This window comes from Muntiacus reevesi, chromosome 3 (assembly GCF_963930625.1).
Source record: "Muntiacus reevesi chromosome 3, mMunRee1.1, whole genome shotgun sequence".
Taxonomy (NCBI): Eukaryota; Metazoa; Chordata; class Mammalia; order Artiodactyla; family Cervidae; genus Muntiacus; species Muntiacus reevesi.
In genome coordinates this window covers 150,100,961-150,123,391 of record NC_089251.1, presented here as the reverse complement: position 1 = coordinate 150,123,391, position 22,431 = coordinate 150,100,961, and the positions used below count along the sequence as shown (strand labels likewise).

Sequence of the window (22,431 nt, the reverse complement as noted above, 5' to 3'; positions counted from 1 at the left end):
AATGTGGCTAGCATGACTGAGGAACAAAATTTCAAATTTTATTTCATGTGAATTTGAACAACCACCTGTGGCTCCTGGATACCATATTGGATAGTGCAAAATTTGAGCATACCAAAGGCCAGACTGCCAAAGAACACACTTTGGGAAGCGTTTATACAAAGCAGTTGTTTTCACACTTTTGGTCTCAGGATCTTAAAAACCAGTTTACACTCCAAAGAGTTGTTTATGGGGGTTATGTGTTGTGCTTGGTCATTCAGTCACGTCTGTCTCTTGGTGACCCCACAGACTGTAGCCCACAAGGCTCCTCTGACCTTGGGGATGCTCCATGGAGTGGGTTGCTATGCCCTCCTCCAGGGGATCTTCCCCACCCAGGGATGAAATCCCAGAACTCAGGTCTCCCACATTGCAGGTGGATTTTTTTTTACTATCTGAGCCATCAGGGAAGACCAAGAATACTGGAGTAGGTAGCCTATCCCTTCTTCAAGGGATCTTCCTGACCCAGGAATCCAACCTGGGGTGGGAGGGGGGTGGTGATTCCTGCACTGCAGGCTGATTCTTTACCATCTGAGCCCCCAGGGAAGCCCTATGGGGGTTAAGATGCTTTTTCATGGAAAACCATTTTTACTCGAAAGGTCAACTGATGAGATGAACCTTGGTTATTCAGACTCGGCTATTTAGCAATAATTTTCTTGAAAATGAATGAAGTGAGCCCATTACTTCAAGGAATACAACTTGACAGTATGTTTAAATGAATTAACTGCATACTTTAAAAAACCTTTAACTACATTAGAAAATTAATACTGAAATTTTTAAAGTGCACAGTTAATTCATTTAAACATACTGTCAAGTTGTATTCCTTGAAGTAATGGACTCACTTCATTCATTTTCAAGAAAATTATTGCTAAATAGCCGAGTCTGAATAACCAAGGTTCATCTCATCAGTTGACCTTTCGAGTAAAAATGGTTTTCCATGAAAAAGCAGCTAATTTAGTTAGTAGCTGTAACAGTCACACAGTGCTCAAATCATCATACTTCAGTATGCAGTTCAAGTGCTTTATGCCTACTTTCATTTCTTCAAGTACTGAGGGCTAGTGAAATTGATCATTTTTATTGTACCATTCTTCTTCTCCTGCAAGTATGTGACAGTGGAGATTACAGGAACAACCAACACAGTTCCAGGGGTGCTGAGGCACCAATGGCTCTACCATGAAACTTGCTGTCGGCCCCATCAGTGAGAAAGAGAGTTAGAATTATTATGAAAAAGTTTTCATTGTTTTTTAATCTTATGAACCCTTGAAAGGGTTCCTGGGATGCCAATTAACTGCAGACCACACTTTGAGAAGAGCTGATAGAGAAAAAGAGTAAGAAGAAGAGAGGGGAATTTGGCTAGAAGGAGATAAAATGCAGGAACTTGGGCCTTTAACTGAGATGGATCAGAAAACTGGTAAGAGTGTCCAAACTGTTTATTATATACATTTAAGTTAGAGAGACATGGAGAGGTTTAAATAGAATCCTTATTTTAAAGGGGGATAGATGGGGAAAATAAAAAAAGGGGTAATAACCATTATAAGAGAAGCAAAAAGCAAATGAGAAAAGGAAAGATATGCCCATTTTATTTATTTATTTTTTTTTGCTTCAGTGATCTATTTTATTTATCCTATGTCATAGATACTGTCTTTATTTTTTTTTTTTAATATTATTTTATTAGTTGGAGGCCAATTACTTCACAACATTTCAGTGGGTTTTGTCATACATTGACATGAATCAGCCATATAGTTATACGTATTCCCCATCCCGATCCCCCCCCCACCTCCCTCTCCACCCGACTCCTCTGGGTCCTCCCAGTGCACCAGGCCCGAGCACCTGACTCATGTATCCCACCTGGGCTGGTGGTCTGTTTCACCATAGATAATATACATGCTGTTCTTTCAAAACATCCCACCCTCACGTTCTCCCCCAGAGTTCAAAAGTCTGTTCTGTACTTCTGTGTCTCTTTTTCTGTTTTGCATATAGGGTTATCGCCACCATCTATCTAAATTCTGTATATATGTGTTAGTATACTGTAATGTTCTTTATCTTTCTGGCTTACTTCACTCTGTATAATGGGCTCCAGTTTCATCCATCTCATTAGAACTGATTCAAATGAATTCTTTTTAACGGCTGAGTAATATTCCATGGTGTATATGTACCACAGCTTCCTTATCCATTCATCTGTTGATGGGCATCTAGGTTGCTTCCATGTCCTGGCTATTATAAACAGTGCTGCAATGAACATTGGGGTGCACGTGTCTCTTTCAGATCTGGATTCCTCAGTGTGTATGCCCAGCAGTGGTATTGCTGGGTCATATGGCAGTTCTATTTCCAGTTTTTTAAGAAATCTCCACACTGTTTTCCATAGTGGCTGTACTAGTTTGCATTCCCACCAACAGTGTAAGAGGGTTCCCTTTTCTCCACACCCTCTCCAGCATTTATTGCTTGTAGACTTTTGGATAGCAGCCATCCTGACTGGCGTGTAATGGTACCTCATTGTGGTTTTGATTTGCATTTCTCTGATGATGAGTGATGTTGAGCATCTTTTCATGTGTTTGTTAGCCATCTGTATGTCTTCTTTGGAGAAATGTCTGTTTAGTTCTTTGGCCCATTTTTTGATTGGGTCGTTTATTTTTCTGGAATTGAGCTTCAGGAGTTGCTTGTATATTTTTGAGATTAATCCTTTGTCTGTTTCCTCATTTGTTATGATTTTCTCCCAATCTGAGGGCTGTCTTTTCACCTTACTTATAGTTTCCTTTGTTGTGCAAAAGTTTTTAATTTTCATTAGGTCCCATTTGTTTATTTTTGCTTTTATTTCCAATATTCTGGGAGGTGGGTCATAGAAGATCTTGCTGTGATTTATGTCGGAGAGTGTTTTGCCTATGTTCTCCTCTAGGAGTTTTATAGTTTCTGGTCTTACATTTAGATCTTTAATCCATTTTGAGTTTATTTTTGTGTATGGTGTTAGGAAGTGTTCTAGTTTCATTCTTTTACAAGTGGTTGACCAGTTTTCCCAGCACCACTTGTTAAAGAGATTGTCTTTTTTCCATTGTATATCCTTGCCTCCTTTGTCAAAGATGAGATATGCCCATTTTAATGGCGAGTTCCAAAGAATAGCAAAGAGAGATAAGAAAGCCTTCCTCAGTGATCAATGCAAAGAAATAGAGGAAAACAATAGATTGGGAAAGACTAGAGATCTCGTCAAGAAAATGAGAGATACCAAGGGAACATTTCAAGCAAAGATGGACGCAATAAAGGACAGAAGTGGTATGGACCTAAAGAAGCAGAAGATATTAAGAAGAGGTGGCAAGAATACACAGAAGAACTGTACATAAAAGATCTTCACGACCCAGATAATCACGATGGTGTGATCACTCACCTAGAGCCAGACAGCCTGGAATGTGAAGTCAGGTGGGCCTTAGGAAGCATCACTAAGAACAAAGCTAGTGGAGGTGATGGAATTCCAGTTGAGCTATTTCAAATCCTGACGGAGGATGCTGTGAAAGTGCTGCACGCAACATGCCAGCAAATTTGGAAAACTGAGCAGTGGCCACAGGACTGGAAAAGGTCAGTTTTCCTTCCCATCTCAAAGAAAGGCAATGACAAAGAATGTTCAAACTACCACACAATTGCACTCATCTCACATGCTAGTAAAGTAATGTTCAAAATTCTCTAAGCCAGACTTCAGCAATACGTGAACCATGAACTTCAGGATGTTCAAGCTGGTTTTAGAAAAGGCAGAGGAACCAGAGATCAAATTGCCAACATTCACAAAATTATCAAAAAAGCAAGAAAGTTCCAGAAAACATCTATTTCTGCTTTACTGACTATGCCAAAGCCTTTGACTGTATGGATCACAATAAACTGTGGAAAATTCTGAAAAGGATGGGAATACCAGATCACCTGACCTGCCTCTTCAGAAACCTGTTTGCAGGTCAGGAAACAATAGTTAGAACTGGACATGGTACAACAGACTGGTTCCCAATAGGAAAAGGAGTACGTCAAGGCTGTATATGGTCATCCTGCTTATTTAACTTATATGCAGAGTACATCATGAGAAACGTTGGGCTGGAGGAAGCACAAGCTGGAATCAAGATTGTTGGGAGAAATATCAATAACCTCAGCTATGCAGATGACACCACCCTTATGGCAGAAAGCGAAGAAGAACTAAAGAGCCTCTTGATGAAAGTGAAAAAGGAGTGAAAAAGTTGGCTTAAAACTCAACATTCAGAAAACTAAGATCATGGCATCTGGTCCCATCACTTCATGGCAAATAGATGGGGAAACAGTGGAAACAGTGTGGCTGACTTTATTTTTCTGGGCTCCAGAATCACTGCAGATGGTGACTGCAGCCATCAAATTAAAAGATGCTTCCTCCTTGGAAGGAAAGTTATGACCAACTTAGATAGCATATTAAAAAGCAGAGACATTACTTTGCCAATAAAGGTCCATTCTAGTCAAGTCTATGGTTTTTCCAGTGGTCATGTATGGATGTGAGAGTTGGACTATAAAGAAAGCTGAGTGCCAAAGAATTGATGCTTTTGAACTGTGGTGTTAGAGAAGACTCTTGGGAGTCCCTTGGACTGCAAGGAGATCCAACCTGTCCATCGTAAAGGAGATCAGTCCTGGGTGTTCATCAGAAGGACTTATGTTGAAGCTGAAGCTCCAATACTTTGACCACCTGATGTGAAGAAGTGACTCAATGGAAAAGACCCTGGTGCTGGGAAAGATCAAGTGCAGGAGAAGGGGAAGACAGAGGATGAGATGGTTAGATGGCATCACGGACTCAATGGACATGAGTTTGGGTAGGCTCCGGGAGTTGGTGATGACAGGGAGGCTTGGCGTGCTGCAGTTCATCGGGTCGCAAAGAGTCGGACATGACTGAGCAACTAACCTGAACTGAACTGAAGCATTATATGCCCACAAATGTGACTGCTATTAGTTATTCATTTAAGATCATTTAAGAATATTTCCATAGTATAAAGTAGTTAACATGGGGCTCCCATGTTAATTCTTTATGGATGATATAAACTGGATAATAAAACAAGGGAAAACGAGAGCCCCATTTTCCTTAGTGTTGGTCTGCAAAGCATGGCACTTGAATTTTGTTTCGCCCAGAACTCATTTCTAATTATGACCACATTGTCTCCCATGGTCACTCTCGAGTTTCCAGTGTCTGATTTCTTCCTTTTCTTACCATTCAGGACAGGACTTATTTTTCCTTCCCATATCAGTGGACTTCATTTCCACTGGGCACTTTTTTTTCTTTTTTGTCTCCACACCACACTTGGTTTCTTTCCTCTCCTTCAATGTGTGTTTTGGGGCTCCCATTTTGATCTGATTCTCCTACCTTCCCATTTCCCCTCCTCCCTCTACCTTTCTGTCCAACAAGCAGTACACCACAGGAAATGGGAGACAAAGGTAATTTAACCAGAGACTGATTTTTTTTTTTGCATGCCTTTGACTCCACCTTCATGGCAAAGTTCTTTTATTACTCAGTGACTTACAGCATTGAGCCTTTTCATAAAAAAGGCTATGCTTGGAGAATTATTGATGACAGGAACATAATTTAACAATAAAAGAAATAACTTGTGTTCTTATAAAGTGTACCCTAAAAGAATTCCTGATGCTGGGAGGGACTGGGGGCAGGAGGAGAAGGGGAAGACAGAGGATGAGATGGTTGGATGGCATCACCGACTCGATAGACATGGGTTTGAGTAAACTCCGAGAGTTGGTGATGGACAGGGAGGCCTGGCGTGCTGCGATTCATGGGGTGGCAAAGAGTTGGACACAACTGAGCGACTGAACTGAGCTGAACTGAAAAGAATTTCAGAGTGCGCTAGAAATCTTACCCAGTTCTAATTTTTAAGGTAAGCACCCTTGTCTTCTATTTTATAAGTGGAAGGGGAACTATTAATACCTTGCTCCCAGATAAAGGGTGAATGTTCCCAGGAAGGAAGGGTCAGGAAACTCACTGCCCTCCCCCACCACAGTTCCTTTAGCTCCTACAGAGTGTGACCCTTTGCATTCTGTGGCTGGGATAAAGCAGGCTCTGATTCATAACTGTTCCTTCAGGGCCCCTGTTACACAGTTGACCCACGTTCTTGGGTTCTGAAGGGTTAACAGCCTGGGTCGCTGTTTAAAAAACAGAAAGAAAAGAAAAGAAAAAGAAAATGTGCAATTATATTAATTTTCTCACAATGTGGGATGAGAAATACTCAAATGAGGAAAACATGTACAGAAACATGACATCGGTGCCTGTATTCAAACTGATGCAAACTCAATCTTTAAAAGCTAACTACAGACATAACTGCATGCAGTAAACAGCATTGAACCCAATTTCATACCATGGTAATAAAAGCTGAGCCTGCAATACAATTACACTTATTGAAAAAGAAATTCAATATATTGAAAGGGCTAAAATTAAGAATCTGAAAAATAATTCTCACAGTTTTATGTAGCTTCCTATACTAAGGTAATAGTAATTTAAAAGACGTATCCCAGAAGGGAAAGTAACGAAGGAAGGATACAAAAGATTGAATGTGGAAATGGAGTTGGTTGACTGAGAATACTTGATTTCTTCCAGGATCCAACTGAAATTGGTTCTAGGAACTGGTCCCTCAAAGACCACAAGCTGGAAAGGTGGAAAACCAAGCAGTTCGTGTCTTACTTCAGAGATAACGTTTATTGCATCATATTTTCTCTTTTTTTTCCTTAACCCCTGAAAGTGTGTGACAGTGTAGAATACAGTGTCAACCAATAACTTTCCAGCATACTGCCGTGTGGCACCAGAGCTTTAACCCACTCCAAAACTTGCTTTGGATACTCTGGCACCTTGTCCTTCCATCCTGGGCTTTCACAGAGGCCTCTATGCCTATATTCCAACCAAGGTACATTCCTTTCCTCTGCTGGCCTGGTCTCAAGGACCACTAGTGTTTGAGAATTCGGCAAAGTAAAAGTGACACCACTGGAAATGTTCATTATTGTTAACTTGGAAACCTGGGGCATTTCCTTAGAAGAGTTGCACACAATTCATACATTTGCTTATTGAGTCATTGGTACTGAAATAATGTACTGTTCTCGGTACGGAAACAAACATGAAGTAGAGTTTAGAGACAGCACATACAGGTGGCTTAACAGAATGCTAGCGCTCCATGCGGCTTAGACTATGTGGGAAGCGTAGTCTAGTTTCCAAGTAGTAATTAGAAATGCATTTCAATCTTTATGCTTTTCACATAACATTAAAGAAGTCTCAATTTAGTTCATCATACTTACAGACTTTGATTACCCAGAACCTCACGTTTTCAGCCCTGATGGCGACACTACCTTTCTCAGAACTCTTTATTGATTTCTTCTCCCTCTTCATTCCAGTTTTTAAGCCACTCTTTATTCTTTTACCCAGAAAAGATCCAAACTGTCCTTTGGCATGTGGCAGGGAGATGGGAAGTGAGGAACACAGACACAAAATATTTCATCTTTATCATATATGTAATCACATCATTACAATGAGAGGTAATATGATCAACATCACTATTGGTATATTTAGGGTGCCTTGGAAACACAGAGGAAGGAATAATTATTTCTGCCTCTTGTTTATAGATAAAAGCTTAGGAAACACTTGAGAAGAGGTGTCTTTTGATCTGGGCTTGAAAAGTTGAGTTCAAAAGTCATAAAAAGGAAGGAGCATTCTAGGTAAAAGTCCTATCACAAACAGAGGGAGGAATATGTGAAAGAAGAAGACCTCAGGCCTTCTAAAATGTCTATCATTTAGGGTGAATGAGCAGTGCCAGTGATGGGAAATAAAGATCAAGAGATGAGGCAGATGTTTCTTCAGGCTGAAGAGCCTGAACTTAAAAAAAAAAACCCACATAATTTTGACAGCAATTTTGAAAAAAGATTGAAGGGCAAGACTTAAGGCAAAGAAATTAATTAGGACACCGCTGCAGTGTTCTATAATGAGGGTCTGAAATAGGAGTAGTGGATAAAGAAATTAGGTAACTTGTTCAAAAGACACTTAAAAGACTCAGAAGGAAGAGGACTTCCTAAGCAATTGGATAAGGATAACAAAGGAGAGGAATGTAGGGTGCCTGTTTTGTTCTTATCTTGGGGGCAGAGTGGATTTTGATGGTACAGAACATGATAAGTTATAGGCTGTTCAAGGAAGAGAGGACATACGTTTGAATATCTATGAAAAAAACTGGTAGAGATGTAGTACCCGGTGCTTGAGAGAGTTCTAGGCTATGGAGCACCCCGGCCATCTGACATCTCTCTGACAACATCCTGGTGATGAGTGACCACCTTGATCCTGAAAGTCTCCAGTGAACGGACTTGACAGTCTTGTACGAACCGCATCTACATTTACTACACATTTTTTCAGATAGCTTTTCATGATACCAAGCTCGTTCTGCTACAGTTAAAGCCCATGGATTTTCTTGCTCAGAGGAGGAAGAGCACATGTCCTTTATTTCTTTCATCTAAAAGGAATTCTTCATCTGATGGAAGGACTGTTAGTGTAGTCAGCCTACAACCAAGTCTACTCCCAAGCATAGGCATACGCCTAGTTTACTGCTTCAGATGCTGTAGGCAACTGGCAGTTACTCTGTTGGCTAACAGATCTAAGGATTGAAAAAGTCAGAGCTCAAAGGGTATGAAAAATTACTGAATCAAACCTCCATATTTTACAGTTAAGGAAAGTTTTAAGCTGTTTAAATTCAGTTCCTTTTACTCTTCCTCAAAGGATGTATTCTTCAATTCTTAATGTATCTGTGGTTTTTACTGGAGCATATTCAAGGTTCTTTCCTTCCTCTTTAACTAAGGAGCTTAGAGCTGATTCTAATGAACAGAAGGTAACCCAGCACTAATTAGAATGAGGAATTTACCTCCCAGTCTCCTTTTGTTTTAAAAACTTTATTGTAAAAACAATAAACAACATAAATTCAAAGCAAAAGTTACTTACAAGTCTGTCATTTAATTAAATCAATGTTTTAATTTGTGCTACCTTCTAACTCTTACTCATAAACATATTCAACTTTAACCTATTTTTAAATGCTTTTATATTACAATAAATATATATTCCATATTTTATATTTTCATAATTTAACATTATGTCAAGTACATTTTTCCAATTAACTACAATTTCACTACTTCCTTATACCTTCCTGCTTTAACACTGTTGGGTTAAGTCCTGCCACATCTTTGCCTATGATCATACAATGTATAGGCACCTATAAACACATATGTGAATTTTAACAGATATTCTCTGCTTTGCATTACCCAAGTCTCTATCAGATTATGAGGCTGACAGCAAGGAAAATGGGACTGGAAATAATAGACACTGGAAAATACGTTTTCATCTCTGGGAAATACTCTTAGCATCATGAAAGGCTTTTCTTTTTCAACATCTGAAATGTGGGAAATTAATTAGTTTCCTCAAACTAACTTCTAGTGTCAGCTGTGACATCACAAATCAAGCTTCCAGATGGTACCAGCTGAGCCGTTTATCAGCTTTTTGTAGCATTAATGCCAAAATGAAATGGACCTAGCAGCCTAGTCAAAATTTACATGCTAATATGTAAACCCTTGTGAATAAAGTTAAGCAGAAAATCCATCAATTATCCATTAACAGTCCTCTAACAAAGTTTTTACAGATTTTAAGTAATAATGAAATAGCAAGGAATAAATCTTAGGCCTGAAGAACATATTAATAAAACATGTCAAGTAACATAAAATTATAGCATGGACTTGGAAATGGAGAAATCATTTCTGAAAAGAGAAATTCAGAGGGGAATTATAAGCCCAAGTTAACTTTTTTGTTGTTGTTAAAAATTGAGATTTCAGGGTAAGTTAGTATTTTAAAGCAAATTTAGTTTTCACTTACAGAGCAGTACAGAATTCCAATGAATTTAGTCTTTTGTCCTCTGCGGAAGGCCCACTGGGGAAGTATTCAGTTTTTCTTTGTGATCACTAAGACATTTGTCTGCTCCACACACTCCTTTTGCTCATTCTGCAGCTCTTAGCCATCTGTCCTATTTTCTGAAGAGCCTATAAACACATTTAGGTTAAACCATATGGTCATAAAACCTGTCATTGTATTCCAGTCAAGGTCTGGTGGTTGTTTTTTGTTTTTGTTTTTTTTTTAACAGAAATGCACTTGACCATTCTTACTTCTTTAAAAACTTCATCCTCATCCTGGAACCAAACATTAGTTTGATAATAAATCAGTTTTGAGTGTGTATTAAAGTAAAATATCTGAATAATAGATATTTTGAAGTGGCCAAATTTTCTCATCAATTCTGCTCAAATTCTATGTTAAGTGGCTCTCAAGCCATTTATTATGTTGGCCTCCTCAGTTTTTTTTACTTCCTCTCCAGTGGTTTTTCCTTCTATCATTCTCAACCATCCATTCCTTTGATTATGTTCCTTACTTAGTCAATATAAAAAAAGTTCCACTTCTAAAATCTTTACTTCAAGCACCTCATGTTTAGTTTACCAACTCTGGTGCTACAATTCAACAACTCCTCTATTTTACCAAGACCTTCAATTCAGTGATGTTTTCATTTCTCTCCTTACCCAGTTTAGAATCAACGATCTATCTAATCATGTCTATTGAATGCATCTTAGTTCCATAACTCCCCTTGCACTCATCTGGCAGAGCTCTGTCCTTGTTTAAGTTCCACTATTTACTTACTCTATGCCTGTACCAACACTGATGAAAAAAACCTACCAGGATGACTGATAACCACTTAAATTCATGGTCATAAATCTCAAGTGTACTAAGCCCTACTCAAACAGCTTTCCTCTGCTGTTCTAAAACGGTCTTTCTAAAATAACTTTCCCATCCCTTCTTGCACCTTCTTCCTGCTCACTCCCAGACATTCCCCTTAGCACTGACATATTACAACATCCCTATCTTAAAAGACAAACATCTTTCCTAGTCTCCACATCCTCCTCCAGCTACTGCCTCATTTTTCTTCTTCCTTTTACCTTCTCCTCTTTCTTTCTCTCCTTAAACCAGCCTCTTTGGATTGTTGTCCTCACCACTCCAGTGCATCTGTTCTTGCAAAAGTCACTAATAAACTCTATGTTGCCAAATCCAGTGGTCTCACTGTGTCATTTCTTATTTGACCTCCCAGAAGCAATTGAGACAGTAGGTACAACTGACCCTCCTTCCATTCAATCTTTACTTCCTGGTTTCAGGGACATCTAGGTCTCTAGCTTTTCCTCCTGCCTCATTGGTCACTCTCTCCTGGTCTTCTCTGCTAGACCGTCTCTTCCCAGTGTCTAAATGTTGGAGTGCCCACAATTCATGGTTCATCTCCCTCTACATTTACTCCCAAGGTGATCCTCTGCTCCTCATTATTTCAGGACTTCAGCCCCAGCCTCTCCCCCAAACTCTATAGTTTACTTGTTATAAAACCATCAGCAAGGTCAATCAACTCTACCTTCAAAAGTACCCAAATTGTGCCACATTCTATTTCTCTTGTTGCTGTATTAATCCAAGCCACTATGTTTTTGCTCATCCAGAGTATTGTACTAGCCACCTAACCAGTCAGTTGGGCTCCTCTCTTGCCTTCCTTTAGCAGTCAGGAGTGATCATTTAAAAATGAAATAGGACCACAGCCATTCTTCTGCTTACATTTTTTCAGTAGATTTTTCATCACATTAAGTGTAAAATAGAAACTCCTGCTCCTAACTCAAACAATTTTATAGGGTCTGGCCTCAGACCACTCATGATCTCCTCATACCACCATTCTTTACCCCACAAGTCTTTGATCATACCGGCCCATGTCTGTTCCAGGAACATGCCATGCTCAATCCTGCCTTTGGCTCTTGGCACTGTTCCCTCTCCCGGTTTTCTCCTCTGATCTCTATATGGCTGGCAATATCTTGTCATGCAGATTTGAACCTAGATGTTTGTAATTATGGAACCCAACTATAAGAAATATGAGTTATTTTAGGTTTTCAAATTGTTGGGTACTTTATCAAGTGAACATAGACACAGGTGAGATTTTTATGCTCTAAGTACTGCTTCAACATTTTTACTTTTGAAAACTAGCAAACTCTTCTATATATTAAATATGCTTCATTAAATTGTCCTTTAAAGGTAGAAAATGGTATTTAGAAACTGTCCACCAAGCAGGGCTCAGAGAACCACATGAGTCAACAGTACTGTGTTGCCAGATCCTGCTATGAATTGTGGGTCAAAATGTTTCTGTCCTTATAAGCAGGGTTTCCCCACTTGTGAAGAGGATGCAATCATTCCTTGCTTAAGACAAGAAACATACATGTGCAGGCATGCATTTGAGTGTTTAATAACAAAGGAATTAAATATCTGTCTCAGATCTGTGTCGCGCTTTTCTCCACTCACCTGCATGCAATCTCACCTAGAAAAGGACACAAGCAGGGAGCCTGTACGTGGCATTGCCTTCTGAAAGTCCTTTTTCTTGAGCTTGTGAGCGCTCTTTAGGAGGGGATGTATATTACAGCACGCTTATGCAAGTCCCTGTGAAGACAGATTTAAAAACATGGCTAGCTTCCCAAGTAGTAAAGTGATGAAGATATGGTTCAGAAATGAGAGGAGAGTGCGCAGATGAGCAGTGAGGAGGGGGCACCATGGGCGGTGGGGAGTTGAACCTTGGGACGAACGGGACATGTGGCATCCCTGGCCCAGCAAATGCTGACACAGGTGAGTCAATGCCAGTAGCAAGCCCTCTCCCTCCCTAGGCAGTGTGCCGATCACGAAGCCCCACGCATTTTCCATCACCCCCTGGAGTGCTTGAAAATGAATGAATGGCACAGCCATTATCTTGGCTGCTATATACTTTACAGCAAACGTACCTTCAGCATGAAACTTGCTAGAGACAATTCATACAGTACTTTTATCTACAATATTTTTATGTTAATAGTCTTTTAGTTTAATGCCTTTGTGCCTTGCAAGCTAATTCTGGAACACATTAAGTGTGCAAAATGAGGGATAGATGTGCAGGGATCTAAACCTACTGAATGGCATTAGAAAGAGGAATCCTTTGATAAGAAGTTTGGAGACAAAGTGCCACATCAATGTCCAACAATATAAGCACTCAGGTAGAGGCCATTATTCCCTTTCTGTTTGCTGATAAGAGCACAAGTGAAATTAGGAGATCCTTATGTATCTCTTGAATGGGTGAATTTATGAAGTCAAGTAAATGAGATCCTTAGTAATGACTGGGAAAAAGTGATCTTGGTGTGAATTTATACTCTTGAAGGACACTGTTAACAGCCAGAGTGGTGAATAGCTTCCAAAACAGCTCCCAGTGATTCCTGCCTTCTGTGCCTCACACCTCTTGGTGGGATGTGACTGTGCATGTGGAATGGACCTAGTGACTTGTTTCTACTGAATAGCCTATGGAAAAAAATGACGGAATGTCACTTGAAGATTCAGTTATAAGCCTGTGAGTTCTGTCTTGCTATTTTTCTCTCTGGCTTTTCTCAGTTTGCTGCCATGTTGTGAGTGGCCCTACAGAGAGGCCCATTGGACAAGGCACTGAGGTCAGTCAACTGCATCAAGGCACCGCAGCCCTCAGTCCAACAACCCATGAGGAATCCTGCCAACAACCACGTGTGTAAGCTGAGAAATAGAGCTTTCCCTAGCCAACACTGTGATTATAAACTGTGAGGGACCGTACGACAGAAGACCCAACTAAACTATGCCTGGACTCCTAACTCACAGCAACTGTGACATGATTAACATTTGCCGCTTTAAGTCACTGAGCTTTTTTTTTGTTTAATTTTATTTATCTGCTTCAGGTCTTACATGCGGCAGGTGGGGTCTTCATTACAGCGCATGAGCTCTCTGGGGCTGGCAAACGGGTTCCAGAGCATGCGGCCTGGGTAGTTGCAGTGCACAGGCTGAGATGCCCTGAGGCAAGTGGGATCTCAGTTCCCTGACCAGGCATTGAACCCATGTCTCCTGCATTGCCAGGCAGATTCTTAACCACTGGACCACCAGGGAAGTCCCTAAGTTGCTATTTTAAGTCACTATTTATGCAGCACTGTGCTCTCAGTTCTATCTACACAGGCTTCAGCATGCCAGGCCTCCCTGTCCTTCACGATCTCCCAGAGTTTGCTCAAACTCATGTTCATCGAACTGGTGATGTTACCCAATCATCTCATTCCCTGTTGTCCCCTTCTCCTACTGCCTTCAGTCTTTCCCAGCATCAGGGTCTTTTCCAATGAGTTGGCTCTTCACATCAGGTGGACAGAATAGCTGAGCTTTAGCTTCAGCATCAGTCCTTCCAATGAATATTCAGTGTTGATTTCCTTTATGATTGAATGGTTTCATCTCCTTGCTGTCCAAGGGACCCTCAAGTCTTCTGCAACACCACAGTTCAAAAGAATCAATTCTTCAGCACTCAGCCTTCTTAATGGTCCAACTCTCACATCTGTACATGACTACTGAAAAAACCATAACGATAAAGACTTCTGTCAGCAAAGTGATCTCTCTGCTTTATAATACACTGTCTAGGTTTGTCAGAGCTTTTCTTCCAAGGAACACATGTCATAATTTCATGGCTAAGAAAATAAAAGCTGTCACTGTTTTCATTGTTTCCCCATCTATTTGTGATGGGACTGGATGCCGTGAGCTTAGTTTTTTGAATGTACAGTTTTAAGCCAGTTTTTTCACTCTCCTCTTTCACTTTCATTGAGGCTATTTAATTCCTCTTCCCTTTCTGCCATAAGGGTGGTGTCATCTGCATATCTGAGGTTACTGATATTTCTCCCAGCAATCTTGATTCCAGCTTGAACTTCATCCAGTCTGGCATTTTTGCATGAGGCACTCTGCATATAAATAAGCAGTGTGACAATATACACCCTTGATGTACTCCTTTCCCAATTTTGAAGCAGTCTGTTGTTCCATGTCTTGCTCTACAGTCTTTAGGATTGAAAAACACCAAGGTTGTATACTTGAATAAGGAGTAAGGCAAGGCAGAGAGCAATACCTTCCTGAACACCTCTAGCAGGAAAAAAAAAAAACCAAACAAACCCACAAAAGATGGTATGGCAGATCAGCATAGAAGAGAGAACACCTATAGACAGAAGCGTGTACTCAGATCACTAATACACACAAACCTGAGCGATTAAATAACTTCTCTGGGATCCGGTGTCTTCATGGAAAAGGTGGTAATGGGATTCGGCGGGACTGTGACAACTGCTAACATCCTAGGACACGGATCTGAGGACCCGGGAAGCTCTCCCCTGCGCCCCTCTCTGATGTGCCGCTGGCATCTCTTTCATCAGCTGAACACTCCGTAATTAGGAATCTGTCTCTCAGCGCTTCTCGGGGCTGTTCCCGAGTTATTACCCAAGAAGAGACTATCTGAATGGTGAGACAGATGGAGAGGTACTTCTGTGTGTATCTTTAAGGACAGTGCTGAAAAGTTGGGTCTTGTGTTACTACCAGCAATTGAAGAGCAGTGACTTCAGAGCCTAGTAGTGGTGGCAGCAACAAAGATAAACGTGGTTTAGTTCACAATTTTGTGGACCTAACAGGTTTCTCCTTTTCTGAGATATGTGATCTATAGACTTAATTATATAAGTAGTATAATCTCCATATATTATATAGACTACATTATTCTATAAATAATTATATATTATTATTAATCACATTTCTCCCTCTTAACTTCGGCTGTAAGGAACTTTAGACCAAACTCAAATTCAGTTATAACCACTGCATTAAATTGAAAATTCCTATAGTTTGAATTCTTTTTCACTGTCCTAATTTTTCTGTTTCCAGTTTATCACGTCTTTAGTTGCAAGCCAGCTTAACTTCTTTATAAAAAATGTTGGAGGTATAAATAGGCAAAATAAATGTAAAATATCTGTCTGAAATATTTTGCTTTAATTGTGATTATATAAACAAAAACAGAAAATATACCTCTATCTTGATTATTTTAAAAATTTAAGGTTAATCTGGCTTTAGTAGGGGACGAAAGTTTAACTTAACATAACAATTGGCAAAATTAGCATAACTGGAAAATTTAAAGACAACACAAATTGCAACAATATTTGTACCGCTTTTATTTGGAAAAATAACCATCTGAATGCATTTCCATAGTATATTACAGTTAAGTACTTCATGACATGATTAGCATTCAGTAGTTGAAAAAGTATTAAACTGTGCTTGAGAAGATTCCAATTGGTTCAAAGTCATTCACTGAACTAAAAGTCATTTCCTCATTTTTATAGTCATGGCATTTACCAGAATCATTCAACTCCAATTTTCATAAGAAAACATTACAGACAAAATCCCACTGAAATCATTTAACAATATTTTATGCTGTTAGAAATATGTTATGCAAAATATAACACTGGCACCAGATTTGTATCATCACGCTTTGCAAAGATATATTGCACATGCTAAAGCATAAAATATATAGACAAAACTACCAAACAAAAGATATTTTTGCATTGAATTTTTAGGTCACTGCATAAAGAAACACATAGAATTACATTTTATACACACACTCAGATTGTCACTATCTTAAAACACTCTTCCCCTATAACACTGACCTATGGTTTATGGTTCTGTAAAAAGAAAGCATTTTAGCACTGCAAAATCAAACATAATTCCTGTAGAAAACTTCAGCATCTTCATTTTCATTTCAAAGCAGGTAAAAGGGAAAAGAGGAAAAAAGACACTTTATACATTCAAAGAAAGGCTGAAATGAAAACTCACTGGTATTATATTGCTCTGATAACACTCAAATGAAAAAAAAATACAAAACATTTCACAGAATATTTTCAGAATATACAAATATAAAAAGGCACTCTAACTTCATATCACAAGACAAAAAAAAGGGATGGGTTCTTCAACCAACACAACAGATAAGCAAACCAAGTTGCTCAACAGTACAAAGAATTACTAGTGCAGCAAATCCATTTGATGTTCTTGTCCTAATTTAAAAATAAAATAATAAACCAAGCAGCTGTTTACTGCCTAAAGTACCAAAACATACTATGGTGCCCTTTTATTAGTGATAAATAGAAATCCCCTGAGCTATTTACTGTAGAATCATAGCAGATTTTAGGCAATTTGGAGATAGTAATGTATTTACCAAGGATAGGCAGACATGGCAAATAGGTGTAAGTGCAATGAAACATGATCCCTGTGGCTGTGGTTAAAATACAGTCTAAAAATAACATATTTAGGTAAAAGCACAAAACAACCAAGACTCAATTAAAAGCACAATATTTTCTGTCTTTGTTTTTCTTAGAAAGCAATGTGGCATATCTAGTTTTCTAAGAGACGTTAAGTGAAAAACACAGAACTCAGTTTTTAAAGTCGTTTCTTAAGGGAAAAAATTTGGTCTTGGGAAGAGGGAGAAAGAAAGAGTGGGGGAGAGAGATTCAATAAACAATTCACGGCATGATTTCATTTTGTTCTTTTGTCCTCCTCCCTTCTGGCAGTGAGAGCAGGGAAAGTCAGGACGCAGCTCCACAGAGATGTCGCCCGGCTGTCACTGCCTTGCCGCAGTATTTCTTGTTCTCTGTGCTACTCTACAGGAGAAATGGTAACGCTGCTTCACCATTAAAGCAGGCATCGCATTTCCTGCTTTCAAGGCCAACTGAGCAAGATTTCCATTCACTTCTGGAAAAAGACTCTACAATATATCACCTTTCTGCAGTGTTAGAGCTCCCTTACTTTCAGGGTTTGGTAAAGGTAAGGTCATTATTGCTCATTAGCAATTTATCCACTTTTTAAAAACTCATCTTCTCCAAGCAGACAAAAAGGACAGAGAAAGGAGGTGAACACAACACCAAGAATTAAAAAAGAAACAATGGCAGTGGTGAAACAAAAGTTTTCAATGAAATTAATACCAGTTCTTGTTAAGTCCTTTGAACAAGTTCTCATTTGTGAAGAACCCAACATGAGTTTTTAATAAAATCCAGAATATTACAGAGTGAAGACTTTTACAGTTAAATGAAATACATAGTATGGTATCTGTATTTAATCCAGGTATGTTAGGACACTGTTTAAAAAATATCTCACATACATTAAGATAGAAATTTCCAGAGTGAAAATGGAACCCATTATAAAATATTGGAGAGCAGTACTCTAAACCAGTATGTTTCTTTCCCGTCTCTTCCTCAAGTAGAAAATAGCAGGAGCTGGTGATTTTTATTTCTCTTCTTGGTACATGTGCCCACACACTGACAGAGTTTCATTTGGCTGCTGGGACCATGAGATTTTCAGCATATTCAGGATAATTTCCGCATCTTTCTTTGGGCCCTCTTTGTGCACATGACCCACTACACACTTCAGTTTTCATCTCGAAGAAAAGCATAAGGACTGCAGTGTATTCTAAGCTCTGAGCTGGCTACACACAGGCTGAGTCATGGATATTGTACCTTTTTTCAACCGACGTGGAAGAACCTGAGGGTCGACTGGAAGCCGTAGCAGTGGAATTTCTGGGCTTACCCTCAGGACTGCAGGCCAGCCCAGGGAAAGTTCTGTATATTTTCCGGCTTCCTCATTATTCCAAGTAAGACAAGTAGGAATTAAAACAGAGAATAAACAATGGATATTTCCTCGGCATTTGTTTCATTTCAAATAAATACAAACACATATACATCAAAGTATATGAACATTTTCTCTAGTTTGGCAAAAAATTAAGCTGTGGTAAACACATTATTAGTTACAAATGTTAAGCCATCAGCTAGAAATTTGTGTCATAAGAAATATAAAATACAACAAAGACTTACGCAAAAAGATTACATTTTAACTCCATAGAAAAGCTATTTCAGTTCTTACTTCCACTTTGAAGGAAAACAATTTAAATCTTCAATTTTAGACTGAAGCATTTTGGTCCTCGTGTATAGCTGGCTGATGAACTACAGACATAGATAAATACATACATATACATGTGCATGTGTATGTGCATAATTTAAAGTCTCATTCTTCTTTCTGTACAGCTATTCCGGGTGCAGAGCGGGGTCCATTTGACCTAGAAGCTTTGGCAGAGGAGAGGGAGCAGACACAGTGTTCACTACGATGATTTCATCATGAACCAACTTTAATTGGCTTTAATTTCCATTTCACCCATTTCTACATCTTGCTTTCACTTTGTTCTCTTTTGGAGTCACACTTCCATTCACTGAGCATGACTTTGACCGAAAAGCTCATTTAACATTCACTACTGATGAACAATACTGATGGCTCTTATGCTTTTAATAAAGTTAGTATTTTGATTTACAGGCAAATTAATCAAGGGTAATTTCATATTTGCATATATCTCAAAGTTTCGGTGCAATATAATTTTCACCTGAAATGTTATTGAAGTGATTCGTGTTCAATCATTTGGTGAAAATTAGTCACAGGCTTGTTACAAGGAGCACAGGGTGCCATATTTTTGTTAAATGAAAAAAGCAAGTTCGCTTTTCAGTGGATTTTCCCCTTCATTTGGCAACTTAAACAAAAATCCTCAAAAAGAAGTTCTGGATATTTAAGTACTTACTATAGCGAGGATACCACTAGCGCCACCTGGGAAGCCTATGAATAATTGGACTCCCTTAAAAAAGATTATTACAGGCGTTATTTCTGAAGATGAACACCTCTACCTTTGGCTTCTAGTAAGGAAGTAAACATCAAATTGAGCAGAGGTTTGAGGCATCTCCTATCCAGCCTTTCCCTCCCTTCCTTGGGGACATGAATGCCACATTGATACACTTTTGAGAACTCACTGTTGAGTGAGTACATGAAAAATAAAAAAAATCTCCCTCTCTGTTGCATTATGCCCAAAGAAAAAGAATTAAATGCTTTTTAAAAATTCCATATTTAAAATGAGAGGTAGACTTTCACAGAAGTATCTCAGCTCTAAGGAAAACATGAAACAAAGCAAAGTCTAAGGCCCAACTGTGTGAGAGCTTTGCCTACAGCCTAGCTGCCTTCCCTGGGCTTGATTAATCCCTTCTCTACTGGCTTCTGGAAGCTCGGGCCCATAATAACACTTGAACACAACACAAATCTGGAATTCCTCCAACATGGGTGACCAAGGAAAAGCTTTTACAGTCCAAAGTCAGAAAGTTTCTGAATCAGAATCATTTTCATTGTACCCATCCTCAGAGCCTACATTGTTACTGCACAGGCTAACCATGCTACCCAGGTTGGAGAGAGTGGTCCTGCTCAAACTGTCTTTTTTAAAACAAACGAAGTTGACAGCCGTCATTGTACTGGAAGGAGAAAAAGTCATCATGGTAGCCAGAATGAGGGCCAGGCAGTCAGCCACGTCTTTGTTAGGAGCGCAAGCCAGGGCCGGGGTATGACCTGGGCGTAAATGCAGACAAGGCAGTGGTTAGTCCGGGCAATCCAGAAGTGGCGCGAGCGTCCCACAGTACATCTCAAACGACCTCACACGTGGAGATGTATGTCGAGTTAGAAATCATGCCAGGCAAAAGGAGTTACTTCCCACAAGTCATGCTTGGGGTGAGGCTGGAGGGGACCGGGAAGGGGTGGACATTTGATGGAGGGTTTTTGTTTTTTTCTTTCCAGCTTACATGACAACAACAAGCACTATATTATCCGGAGTTAGGCAGGATTCCAGTCTTCATCTAGTGAACAGAAACATGAGGGGGGGAGGGTGTGACACAATTCCACAAAATAAAAACAAAAAACAAAAAACAGCCACAGGACAATCAGAAAGGTGTTTCCACTTGAGAACACACACACACCATGCACCTTGGGCTGGGGTCAGGGCACTCTCATTCTGAGAACAATGACTTTCCACGTCAGATTAGACAGGATGCTGAGAAACAGGTGTCTGTGAGTCAGTAACACTGTTCTGTCACTTTATATATACTTTAATGAAGAAGGCGCCAGGAAGCTGGTTCTAGAGAAATGGAATCATTTGAGAAGATGAGATACAGCACTGGTTGGTTGTGGTGAAATGTACTATCATTTAAAAGAAACTTAGGCAGAATTTTAAATGATGTCCACACCACCAGCCAAAGTCCCAAATCCTAAATGTAACAGATACGGGGAGGCTGCTGTGTGCCATCAAGTCATGTCATTCTCTACTATGTGAACTTGATGGGTCAAATCTGGAAGAGAAAACTATTTCAACACTTGAAGCAGGAGCCATGGAGAGGTAGATGAAGTCTTCGATTCAGTCTACCCTTATTCAACCTTTATTCTGTTGGCTGGAAAGGTTTACCTGCCCCCTCTCCTGGCTAAACTTCCTACTAACCACTGGCTCATTTTATTCAGAGGCACTGGCTCAAAAACCTTGATTTTTTGCTGTATCATTTGTTAGCACTTGACCTGATTTCTGCTCCCCTCCCTGCTTAACAGATGAGTCCTCTCTCTGGTATGAAGACAAACAAGACTGGACAGATACCTTAACATTCCATTCCACAGAGGTCTGTGTAAGTAATTAAGACTCCAGTGCAGTACAAAATTGTCCCAAATGTTCCTAGGCCTTTAGGGGGTAGCTAAGCTCTGACACAGGCTGCGGTTCTACAATCCTGGTGCATTTATTGTTGAGTTTGCTATGGGCTGAACAAACCTCAGATACTGCAGACTTACACTGAAGAAAGGCAAAATGAATTCATTCTGGACTCGGGTCATTTTGGAGAAAAATTGTGGGACTCTGCCCTTCAACCCTAAAGTACTAATGCATGTGCATATAGTGGTAATAAGAAGGTGAGGGAAGGTGGGGCAGGAAGACCGAGGAGACGGGATAATAGAGAACTTTTCGCATCTCCTACATGAGTCAGGCTGGGGACAGAGAGGGGTACATGCTAGGATAAATGGGGCTGCAAAACCAAAACTAACAGCAGTTAGCTAATGATGTCATATGGCTGCTTACTTCTGAGAAATAGGCATGAGCTGCTAATTCCAATACCTGTAATAAGCAGTTGGATTATGTTAATACATTTTATAATACTTGAATTAAATGCCACAATTAATGCCACATTCAAAAAATTACTTAAATGGTAAATATCCAGAAGTTCCTCTTTTGCTCCCCAAATTTAAAAGGCATGGTAGTTTAATATAATTCTCGTACTCATGAGCTTTCTAAATTTCTTAGGAAATAAGAGAAGAAAGCTTCTGTTAAGAGTTAGTTCATTTAGAAAAGAAATGTGGTATAGATCAGAAGAAGCTTTCAAGCCAAGATGTTAATTTAAAATTTTTACTCATGTTCCCCAAATATCCATACTGAAAATATGAGTTCTGATCTGTTCTGTAAAATAATACCTAGAGGTTTGATCTCAGAATGAACTGAAATACAAAGATGTTTTAATTTGAGCCCTTGAGCATGCACCCATGACACATGTGATCCCTAACTCTTCAGCATGTGCAGTTAAAATTTCATTCGAATACCAAGATGAGTGTATCTAACATATTTCACCCACCATGCTGAGGAG

The 22,431-nt window shown here is 39.5% G+C and overlaps 1 protein-coding gene across 5 annotated transcripts in view; it reads right to left on the bottom strand.

The window, feature by feature from the left end:
• Positions 1–16,046: 16,046 nt before the first annotated feature.
• Positions 16,047–22,431, bottom strand: part of ANKRD44 (ankyrin repeat domain 44) — a 305,459-nt gene continuing 299,074 nt past the window's right edge. The window contains exons 28-29 of one of the 5 annotated variants that reach the window (XM_065930907.1): positions 20,563–20,616; positions 20,257–20,332 (exon numbers count right to left, since the gene is read on the bottom strand). In XM_065930907.1, coding sequence (XP_065786979.1) covers positions 20,594–20,616 — 23 coding nt within the window. In that variant the 3' untranslated portion in view covers positions 20,257–20,332; positions 20,563–20,593. Of the gene's footprint in view, positions 20,895–22,431 lie in introns of all 5 variants that reach the window. The other 4 variants (XM_065930903.1, XM_065930904.1, XM_065930905.1 and 1 more) reach the window with 4 other exon arrangements.